Source organism: Petaurus breviceps, unplaced genomic scaffold (assembly GCF_028583685.1).
Source record: "Petaurus breviceps papuanus isolate PSGF00001 unplaced genomic scaffold, PetGlider_PUasm1.0 191, whole genome shotgun sequence".
Lineage (NCBI taxonomy): Eukaryota > Metazoa > Chordata > Mammalia > Diprotodontia > Petauridae > Petaurus > Petaurus breviceps.
The window spans coordinates 4,426,199-4,437,966 of record NW_027185811.1 but is presented as its reverse complement, the minus strand read 5'-3'; the positions used below and the strand labels follow the sequence as shown (position 1 = coordinate 4,437,966).

At 42.6% G+C, this 11,768-nt stretch overlaps 1 protein-coding gene across 1 annotated transcript; it reads left to right on the top strand.

The window, feature by feature from the left end:
* The first annotated feature begins 350 nt into the window (after positions 1–350).
* Positions 351–11,520, top strand: H1-7 (H1.7 linker histone). The gene has a single exon (XM_069092655.1). It carries the CDS (start codon positions 2,002–2,004, stop codon positions 3,088–3,090), a length of 1,089 nt encoding a protein of 362 aa, XP_068948756.1. The 5' UTR covers positions 351–2,001; the 3' UTR covers positions 3,091–11,520.
* Positions 11,521–11,768: the final 248 nt, after the last annotated feature.

Here is an 11,768-nt window from a genome sequence, read left to right as displayed (position 1 = left end):
GATCCTCTATATTCCAATTTCTCTACTTCACAGATAGTAGAAACTAGAAATGAAACTAGACATGAGTTTTTTCAATTGGTTAGTGAAAGAACCACAAGCAGAATCTAGACCTAACTTCTAATTGAATGCTCTTTCCTATTGTATTGTGATGCCCCTAACTATTCATCTAGTGTTGCCCTTATTAGTTTTAACAGTAATAATAATATTAGCTGTTAGCATTTATTTATATAGGACTTTAAAGTTTGCACAGAGCTTTTATAAATATTGTCTTATTGTATTCTCACAACTGCCATGCAATGTAGGTGCTATTATTATTACCATTTAACAGATGAGGAAACTAAGGCATACAGCAGCTAAGGGACGAGAACATAAGCTGTCCACAATACTCCCCGAGATGACCCCTATAGTCCAATTCAACTTCCTATAAACTCATCAGAAATCAATACAGTCAAGCGAAATAAATTCATTCATTGGCTGTGTCTGCAAATGTCTCACTCTGCACTTCTAGTCCATCACCCACCTGTTGGGGGGTGGAAAATATGATTCATCCATCATCAGTCTGCTATGGTTGTGATTGCTTATTACATTCATCAGAGTTATTAGGTCTTTCACAGTTAATTTCCTATACAGTGTTACAGTCTTTGTAGAAAATATTCTCCTGGTTCTGCTTACTTCATTCTGCATTTGTTTATACAAATGTCCCCAGGTTTCTCTGAATCCATCCCTTCTTTTCAAAAGGAGCAATGATATTTCATCACATTCATATAATCTATTTGACACAGTCTTTCCCCAATTTATTGGCAACCATTTTAATTTCAGTTTTTAAGCACAACTTTCTTCCCTTCCACTTAATAGTATCTTATTTTTTCCAATTACTTGTAAAGCTAGTTTTCAACATTCACTTTTATAAGATTTTGAGTTCTGAATTTTTTCTCCCTACTCACCCTCCCCCAAGATGGCATGCAATATGATATAAGCTATACAAATGCAATCATATAAAACATATTTCCACATGAGTGGTGTTATGAAAGAAGAATCAGAGCAAAAGGGGAAAGCCAGGAGAAAGAAAAAAAGAGAAAGTAACATGCTTAGATCTGCATTCAGACTCCATAGTTCTTTCTCTGGATTTATAACATTTTCCATCATGAGTCTTTTGGAATTGTCTTGAATCATTGTATTGCTGAGAAGAGCTAAGTCTATCAAAGCTGGTCTTTGAAGAGCTATGCACAATGTTTTCCTGGTTCTGCTCACTTCACTCAGCATCCTTTTATGTAACTCTTTCCAGGCTTTTCTGCAATCCACCTGTTCATCTTTTCTTATAGCACCTCTTAGCATTTCTTATTATCACAACTTGTTCAGCCATTCCCCTCAGTTTCCAATTTCCAATTTCAATGGGTTTCCCCTCCTTTTCCAATTCTTTGCCACTACAGAGAGCTACTATAAACATTTGTGTACATGTGGGTCCTTTTCCTTTTTTAATGATCTCTTTGGGATACAGACCTAGTAGTACTATCGCAGTATGCAAAACTTTATAATTCAAAGGTTCTTACCCTTTATTGTGTATCATAGATCCCTTTGGCAGTCTAGACCCCTTCTCAGAATGTTTCTTAATGTATAAAACAAAATAGATAAAATTACAAAGAAATATTACTCATTTTTTTAAAGTTCATGTTAAGAACGTATATTCTTGATTGAACCCTCCTGATCCTCCGCCTAAATACTAATATATCTGTTTTGTATATGTATATGTATGTACATGTTCCGTTCGTCTCGATCTGATATGCTCTTTGAAAACAGGAACTGTATTTCTTCCAAGCGCTTGGCACAGTTCCCAGCACAAAGGTTGCTTAATTAATGCTTGTTATGGTCTCCTACCCACCCTTCCCCTCCCTCATCCAAAGCCCACCGCCCAGCAAGTATTCTGACCCCCGAGGCCCGCCGTAGTATATCAGTCCTTTGTGACGTTGAAGCCACCCTTTTCTTACAGTGAAGGGCCGTGGGATGGTGAAGTACCAGACCAGTCGCCCCGCGCTAGCGGGAGCAGGGAGCACCATGACCGAGGCAGCCGATCCGGATGGCGTTTCAAAAGAGGTGGTCCCTGAATCGTCGGAAAAGCCACAGGACACACAAGTGAAGCAGCGCCGGCGGTCGGTGCTCCGGGTTTCCCAGCTTCTGCTGCGGGCCATTGCCGCCCACAGAGGACTGACTCTCACAGTGCTCAAGAAGGAGTTTGGCAACGCCGGCTACGAAGTGCGCAGGAACTGCAGCCGTCATTCCTCCGAGGTGCCCACGCCAGCGTCGGTGAGAGGCACCTTGCTCCGGGTGAGCGGCAGCAAAGCCGAGGGCTTCTTCAGAGTCTGGAAGAGTCTGAAGCCGATCAAGAAACGTCCTAAGAAATCAGCTCCGGAGATCCAGGAAGTGCAACAAAAGCGCTTAGAGTCCCTGTTTTCTCGACGGTACAGGAAGCCTCCTGATGAGGCTTCCCAGCCCAAACCAAGGGACTCGCTCGAACCCGAGACGCCCGAGATGTCCGAGACTCCTCATACATCCGAGGAGAAAATCTACATGGAGCAAGTGAATGAAAACCCTGAGGATATGGAGGAGGTCGCACTGAGCTTGGTCCCGGAGTACTACCTGAGCCAGAAGGCCCCTAAGAGGACGAGGGAAGAGGTGGGGCACAAGGCAAAGCAGCAAAAGATCAAGAAGATGAAGATGACGAGGAAGGAGAAATCGAAGAGCCAGAGGAGGTCGACTTCCATCGGGTCAAAGAGGCCAAAGACAAAGAAAGAGAAAAAAATGAGGATTAAGGAGAACAAAACAGCTAAGAAAATGGAGCCGAAGGAGAAGACAAAGGAGAAGGCGAAGGAGAAAAAGGTGGACCCCGAGAAGCGAGTGAAGCCTAAGCAAGGCGGCCAGAACGATAGCCAGAGATACAACCCAAACCGAAACCTCACATCAGCCAAGTCGAGCAAGATCCATGGAGGCCACATGAAGGCCCTTGATCCGAGAGCAAGGCGACCCTACAAAGTTTCCCGCCAAAAGGATTCCTCTCACAAAGAAAGTGCACAAAGGATAAGTGGACATCCTTAGTGAATGGAGGGGAATCTAGAGCCCTTGAACTGGGCTCTCGTTCCCACTCAGAGCTCCTCTCGGAACAAAATTTCACTCACTGAGTGAAATGGACGGGAAGTATTTACTATACCTTTTCCCGTGGTCTTTTTTTCTTCTTCCTTTTATGCTCTGGGGGTGGGATGAAGGGGAGGGAAAAAGAAAGGTGAGGTAGGGCTGGGCATGTGGGGAGGGATAGGCGAGCATCTCCTACCATCTAGGATCAGCTTTCCTTGCTGATTTTAAATCTAAACATGAAAAAAAAATCAAGAAAGGGTAGAGGAAAGAAAGGCTAGTGCCTTCTAAAAAGTGTTTTGCTTTTTTTTTAAAAGAAGAGAAGGAACTAGTATTGATTCATTGTGACAGGTAAACTCAGGGATGGAGATCAAGAAAGTTTAACACATTCTTGGCTTGCCTTTGGAATACACCGGGCTGGCTTTACCAGTAGACAAAAAATTTGGCATAAACTCATCCTTTCTGTAGATTACAAAAAAAAGCCAGACAGTTCTCTCACACATACAGAAATGTCTGGGCTGAAATTCCACTTAAGGTACACACTCTCAGAAAACATCCCTCCTTCAGAAGTGGTTGGGGACATGAAACTGATCATATTTTAAAATACAAGATTATGGAGTTTTCATTACCTTGGGGAGGCTAGGTGGCACAGTGAATAGAGCACCAGCACTGGAGTCAGGAGGAATTGACTTCAAATCTGGCCTCAGACACTTAACACTTACTAGCCTTGTGACCTTGGGCAAGTCACTTAACCCCAATTGCCCTGCCCTCCCCTCTCCCCTCCAAAAAAGCAAAAAAAAAAGAGAATTGCCTTTAGCATGCAAATAATTATATTATGGGTTCTCATGAGAATATTATAAAGGTGGATTGGTAACCAGACTATAGAGTAGAAAGTCTGCTTGGTGGAAGGGGGCGGGGTAGGAGTGGAGTTATGAAGCTTATAAAGACAGGTAATTCATTCAACAAACTATTAAGAGGCAAAACTGTGTAATGATGTACTTTGTGCTCTGGAGATAAGATGCAAAAAAAAAAAAAATTCAGTGTGCTTTCATCCAGAGTATAGGGTTTGAGGATAACTTGATAATAGTGCCTATGTCACAGAGGGGCCATAGAAACCAAAATTCCAGAAACCAGGGAGACCTCAGTTGAGTTGGTGAGAGGGGTTGGATATATAATAGAATAGGAAGGAGTGGGACTTTTTTTTTTCTTTTTGAGGGCAACTGGGGTTAAGTGACTTGCCCAAGGTCACACTGCTAGTATTTGTGTTAAGTGTCTGAGGCTGGATTTGAACTCAGGTTCTCCTGACTCCAGGGCCAGTGCTCTATTCACTGTGCCACTTAGCCTCCCCAGGAGTGGGACTTCTAATGTAGGAGTAAAGTCCAACTGTCTGTTTCAGTGTATCTGTAGGACTGAGTGAACCTGGTTTGGTTGCTCTAGTCTCAGACCTCAGTTATTACAGGTTTGCAAACTTAAAAAAAAAAAACTTTATGAAAGCTCAAACATTCTGGAGGTCTGGTTCATAAAATTCATGAGAAACTAATTTACCTTAGGACCAAGCTTAGAGCTGTACCTCCTCCATCAATTTATAACAAAAATCCCAACTTTTTTTTTTACAGGGTGGGGGATAGTTATTTGAAAAATAATACCTCCAAAATAAGAAGAGGGTACAGGGAATGAGGCTGGAATGATAGGCTGGGCAAAGGATGCGATAACGAAAGAAATGCCCCTGTGGTATGTAGTTGTAGTCCTTGCCTATATTTAGAGAAAAGAGGCAGGACAGTAGCAACAGTCAGTGCTGGCAAACCTTCAGTAAGTTGAATTTCTCAAACTGGAGGATGTCTAAAGAAGACTGTGAACTTAAAGTAAAAACAAGAAAGTAGTTAAAAAAGACCTTGTAGAGTGACCCAGAAGTTGTCATCACAGCTAATCTGGGTCAAATGAAAACAACATTCAATGGCAGATCTAACACTTAAGAGCTTCTTCAGCTACCCCTAAATTGATGTTGGGAATGGAGAAAGATTACTAGAGTTCCTAGGAAGTTCAAACAAGGGACCTAAGGTTCTTGGCAGATGACATTACAGGAATGAACCTGGTGATCTCCTTTCCTCACAGCTGTAGGTTTTTCTCCCTAGTTCCTCCCACCCAAATTCTCTTCCATAAATGTCCCTCCATCTTGCCTACTTCTCCCCAGTCCAAGCCACCATGCTCTTCTCTTGGGCTGTCTTATTGGCCTTAATTGTGATATATGCAGACCCCATAGTTATAGCACTCTTCTGTAACCTGTCCTCTCCCCTAAGTGTAATGAAAGCTATTGAAGTTTAGGCAGTGTGCTTTGTCATTGTAGACCTAATCCCAACACCACAGAATCTCATTGGAGAAAGAAGAATCCTGCTACATAAAGAACTGGCTGGGGTTTGTCCACGTTGTTTGGAATAGGAAAAACCTGTCAGGGACATGATTACTTTGCCATGCTTGGAGCAGAAGAAATTCTCATAGTCTTGAGAAAACAGATCTATAGAGCTTGGCAGTTTTTGAGTTTAAAAGGAGTATTTGTCACTGAAATTGTTTAATACTGTTTCAGTACTGAAGTGAGTGATCTATTCTGAAAACCTATATGCCCCAATTTTAGATTGTTTCGATTGTTTCACTGAAAGTATGATGCTGCCTTTATGAAAAGGAGCTAACATTGCTTCTGCAGCCTAGAAGTAGCAAAGAAATGATTTTGTCTGGTAAGAGAACAGAGGCTTAGAGGAGGAATTATTGCAATTTGGGGTACTGGTAACCCCAAAATGTAAGGGTACACAGGGCAAGTCTGCCTTGAAAGAATATAACCAAATTCTTTCCTTGGTCTTCTTTCAGTCAAAGTAACAAGATGTATTGTAACACCAATATAGTGGGCAGAATGGGACTGATATTTATATACAAAAAAGACTGTGAGAAGATCTGGATGGGATTAAGGAGAGATAGCCTTGGTGGCCCAGGGGCAACAGAGAAAGGGTCTAGATGGGATTAAAAAATGGTAAATAGCCTGGGGTAGTCCAGGTATAGAGAATGAAAGGAGTTAGGTGGTTGGAGACTCACAGTGAAAGAACAGTTAAAAGGAGTATTGAATATCTAGGTAGACTGGGAAGGACCAGATGCCTCAGGAGAAAACACCAGTGTGGGAAAGTTCAGGGACTTCTATGAGTCCAGGTCCCATGGTTCCATCAGAACCCATGAAGTGTATGTGTAGTGCAGGTTGATCCCTAAAAGTGATGAGGTGGGGGTCCCAATAGGTCCAGCAGAAATTATGATCTTATCTAAGACCAGAAAACCTGCAATAGCGTCTGGAAAGAATTCAAGGTCTCAGGCTTAATTGGAGTGAGAGTTGTAGAAGTTTATTGTTACGCTTCTATAAGGAGTGGGCAAGAGTCCTTTAGGGGACCTTCCAGTGAGAGGGGTACAGGCTTTTACTTTTAAAGGGTAGGGCTGCCATTGTCAGGGCTGACCGGATGGAGGGAAGGGACCTCAGTGCATAGATAAAGGTTAGGGCTGACTGAGAGGAACTTGTGACTTTAGTGCATAGATAGTTTAGATGAGATTTGGGCCAGACCGGAAGAGACAAGAGGCAAGAACAAAGGAGTATTTGGGCCAGACCGAAGGAGACATGAAGAGATTAAGTAAGAACAAAGGAGTCACAAGTTGTTGCCTAGGCAGAATTCGGATAGGGGGAAGGGGCAGAGTTTGAGGCTGGGAAAGGGATTTTACAGATTACAATTTTACAATACAAATTGCAGTTACAATTGTACAAACTGGTTTTACAAATTGGTTTAGACCCCAGGTACCCCATCAACATCACATCCTTTTTTAAAAAATCACACACTACGGTATGTTTTTTCAACAAAAATTCTGATCCTTTGATTCTCAAACCCCTCAACCAATGACATACTCTGAATGTGGAGGTAACTGCTTACTACCCCAAGTCATCTTCCTGGACCTCCTTCCACCCTTGCCCAAGAATTGGGAGCATCCCTGTGTAACAGCAATGCAATATTCACAGCACTGACAGCACCTATATGCTGGCGTAATTCTGAATGGCAACATATAATAGACTCACCATAGAGAAGAGAGAAGCAAAACATTTATTCAGACACCAGAAAGCCAAATCCCAACACCAGAAAGTCAAATCCATCATAGCAACAAAGAAGTTAATACACCATAACATGGCAGGGAGCCACACCACTTTTTAGCCTTCCCACAAATACAAGCCTAGCTGTTGCCTGCATCCTCTCTTCTAGCTGTTCTAACTGCTCTGACTTCTAGCTTCCTCTGGGCTCTGCTCCACGGGTTGAGCAAAGTCCTCCTACCACAGGCTCCATGTGATTACATTTGGCCTATTAGGGGGCAGGGAATATCTTCAAATTTCCATTATCATTACACCTAATATAGATGAACTTGAAGCTAAAATTTCAAATGAATGTGATGCAAAATATATATATGTTAGTGATAATATAGCATAAATTTAAAGTTGAAAGGGATCACAGACATCATAAAATCCTTCCCCTACATCCTCCATTTTGACAGATCAGGAAACCTTAGCCCAGAGAGATGAATTCACTTGACAAAGATTGCATTTCACAAAGCCAGGTTTTGTGTAGGTCCTTTAATTCTTATTTAAATGGTGAAGTACACACAAAGGCTCAGCCTCCTAGTTCAAAACTGTAGGATACCATTTGAAAAGAAGGGAATGCTGAACAACTGGAAGAGTTTCCCCTACCTGAACTGCATTCTGAATTCTTATTTCAGAAAGCGATCTGTCTCCTTCCATCTGTCATAGCAGAGTTAAGTGGTCAAATGGATTCCCTCATGACTCAGCCACCACTCCCACTAGTCTTCCCAGTCTTATGCTATTCAATTTGTTTCTACAATTTCTCTAGTAATGTATTTTTAACTGAGAATTAAGAAGCCCTAGGTTCAAATTCCTGGCCTCTTCAGCCCACTAGTTGTGTGATCCATAGAGAAATCACTTATCTCTTTGCACTCCTAGTTTCTGCATGTGAAGATTGGAGTACTTAGGGTACCTATCTAATTAGATTATTGTCTAAAATCCCTGAAGCCGTGTAATTTTCAATTACTGGTTCCCTCCTTTTTCTGGTGGTTCTCATTCTAAACTTATCACCACTACCCACCTCAAATTGAAAACTTAAGAAATGAAATTGGGAAGTTAGGTTGGAAGGTGATAAATTCTACTGAAAATCAGGAATGAATAATCTATTTCTCTAGTCTTTGGGAGTGATAGTTTGAGATCTGCATAGTAATAATAATGGGTTCCTTCTCATTCAGAAAGATGCTAGGTATACACCCTCTAAAGAATAGAAGTGAATGTTTAGCTTAAGCCACTTCCATATTATCCAAAATGGAACATGACAACTTTGTTATGCACTTTAAAATATAGAAGAATGAGAGGGGAGGGTCAGTGGGGGTGGTTGGAGAGAATCTATTAATTTTGACTATTAACTTTTGGTGAATCTGAGACTTTCAGAAAAGTCTTTGTTGTGGAGATTTGATTCCCTCAGATTGATCTTCAGTTTGTTTGCCTTTTACCCATTTTGCTCTTACTGGGTTTCAGTCTTATGGGCAACTCAAAATTCCCATTTATGAAAAATCTTCATGAGCACTGGAGACTTCTCCTTCTCTCTGGGCAGTTGACAACTTCTTGATGAGGTATGGGCTCTGCGAGCCCCCTTGATCTCTCCTTGAGTCCTTGAGGTGCAGGCTCTGGGAACCACCCTTGGACTCGATTAAGTCATCCCATTTGATGAGGCATTTGCATGAGGGTATAAGCCTTACATTGTGGCTGAGCCCAAGCCTCCGTTACTAGACTTCCCACCTTTGATCCTATCAAAATAACTGGCCTAGCCCACCGTGAATTTCTCCAGAAAGGTCATTTTGAGCCAAGGGGGCTTGACAGAAGGCAGCAAATCTCTGCTTATTCTGATTTTTTTGCTCCCCTCTTGAATGCCTTTCACCCTAACCCTTTGAGGTTTCAAAGATACACAGGGCCTGGATTTGGGGACGCTAAAAGGGTGTTGCAAGATGCCCTGAGAAGGGTGCTAAGCGCTTCGGGAGAAACCGCAGAAGCACAACCAGCGCTGAGCTGCGGAGCAAGCTGGGCAGCCGCGAGCGGATTGGTTCTGCCACGTCAGGCTGGGGCCTGTATAAGGCTCTCGTCCCGGTAGGCAGCAATCTGAAGAAGATGGCAGAGGCAAGCAGGCTCTTTGGATGGCGGAACCTCTGCCGAGACCGCGGCAGAACAAATCCAGAGGAGGAGCCTGAGATGCCAGGGAGGCTTTGTCTCTGGAAGTTCTCCATAATGAACTTTTGAGAAACCTGCCCGACCTCAAGATGAACTCCCAGAATCTCCTCTCTAGGGCTGATGATCCAAGGCACAGGTCCTGGAGTGTTTTACTCCTTCCAGATTCATAAAGGCCCCAGGAATAGGTGCAGGGGAACAACGTGCAGAAAAGGTGGCCCAGAGAAAGTCATTTATTACTTAGCAATAGACTCTTAAGAGTCAGAAAAAAAAATGTGGAGTAATGAAGGGGAAAGAAAGCTAACTGGAGTTGTAAACATTTCATTCTAGTTGATTTCTAATAGCTTTGAAATTATCTGCTGTGTTGAAGTACTTCATATTTATTTTTATAGGGCAATTGGAGAGTTAAGTGACTTGCCCAGTCACAGCTAGTTTTTATGTTGTGTCTGAGGTCGAATCTGAACTCAAGTCCTCCTGACTCCAGGGCCGGTGCTCTATTCACTGCCCACCTAGCCACCCCAGAAGTACTTCATATTTAGTGCTATGGAAATGACTGGACCTTCTATTCTCAGGTGAATTAAGAACATCAAGACCAGGTAATGCTTCTAAAGTAGAAGTTCTCAACCTTGAGTCTGTGAATTTGATTTTTTTTAAACTTTAAATATAGTTTTCCTTTTTAATCCATCTCATTTAAAAACATTTTGAGAAGAAATCTATAGGTTTCACTAGACTTCTAAAGGAACTGTAACATCTAGAAAAAGGTGAAGAACCTCTGTTCTAGATCCTATCAGCAGGTAGGTGACATAGAGTGCTGGACTTGAAACCAAGAAGACCTGAATTAAAATCTTGCCTCAGTGCAGGTAGGGGGAAGGGGCAGAGTTAATGTTCTGTGACTGGGGTGGGTAGTGTGATTTTACAGAATGGTTTTACAAATTGCAGTTACAATTGTACAAACTGATTTTACAAATTGCTGTTACAGATATAGATCCCAAGCACCCCAAGCACCCCCTCAGAAGCACCTACCCCAAAGAAAGAATCCTGGGTGATTCTGGAATTGAGGCTGTTGGGACCAATCAACAAGCATGAGAAGTCCCAGGACAGATGCGGTGTTACTGAAGCCTGCTACAGGCCTAGAAACTCCAGCGTGGTGATATTGTGGGCCCTTTTATAATGAAAGGGGAAAGGAGAACAGTCATTTATTAAGCACCTACTATGTTCCAGGCACTGTATTTTACAAATAATCTCTCAGGCAAGCCCCCAAATCTTTGTCTACAGGCAAAGGAGAGTGTTTACCAGGCTTTGTTTTATACAGTTACTTTGTATTTATAAATAATATTAACCACAGGTCTTTGCTGGTCTGGTTGTACTTATTGCAGCTGTAGCTGGGAGGAGATATGAGGAGAAGAGCATCGTCAGAGGAGAAAGAGAAGTAGATTTTTGTTAGAGCTGTCTGCCTGGGAGATTGGAACTAAAAAGCTGAGAATTAAAGATCTTTAACACAATGTGCCCAGAACATGAAGGTTTATATCGGGAAACCTTTTTAGGTAAGCCAATACTGGGTGCATGGAGGACAATTAGAAACAGCTGAATTACCCTGCTCTCCACACCTCCACAGCTCTGCTATGCAAGTAAAAACCACCTAACAACTAGTCTTATCCAAAAGTGAATGAGGCACCATGGCATTGAGGATACTGGACTAGGTCTGCAGTCAAGATAACCTGGGCTTAAATTCTGCCTTTCTCATATACTGGCTGTGTGATTCTGGCAGACTACTGTCCTCTCAGTGCCCCCCAGGAAACTCTTCTAAAATGACAAGTTGCTGGGGCAGCCAGGTAGTACAGCGAGTAAGAGCACTGGCTCCAGTGTTGAGAAGACCTGGAGATCGAATCCCGGGCTCAGACACTTAGCACCCACCCAGAAACACCTGGCCGTGTAACCTTGAGCAAGTTACTTAACCCCAATTGCTTAGGGGCAGCCAGGTGGCTCATCGAGTAAGAGCACCAGGCTCCAGTGTCGGGATGACCTGGATCAAATCTGGGCCCAGATACTCAGCACCACACCCAGAAATAACTGGCCGTGTAACCTTGAGGAAGTTACTTAACCCCAATTGCTTAAAAAATAAAATAAAATGACAAGTTGCAGCATATTTGTTGATCTGAATTAGTAGATGGAGTTTCCTCCCTGTCTATACCGATGAAGTCACAGGTCTAGAGCAAAAGCATATTGACCTGTTTTATGAAGTAGTGAGCCTTCCATCACTAGTGGTCTTCAAGTGCCCTGAGTTCCTATATCATATCAACAGAGGCTAGTCAACCACAGGCATCTTTGAGTGAAAAGCCTTGAGAAATAACCT

Bases quoted from the DNA above. Each gene is read 5' to 3' on its own strand.
- H1-7 (XM_069092655.1), top strand. From the start codon at position 2,002: ATGGTGAAGTACCAGACCAGTCGCCCCGCGCTAGCGGGAGCAGGGAGC.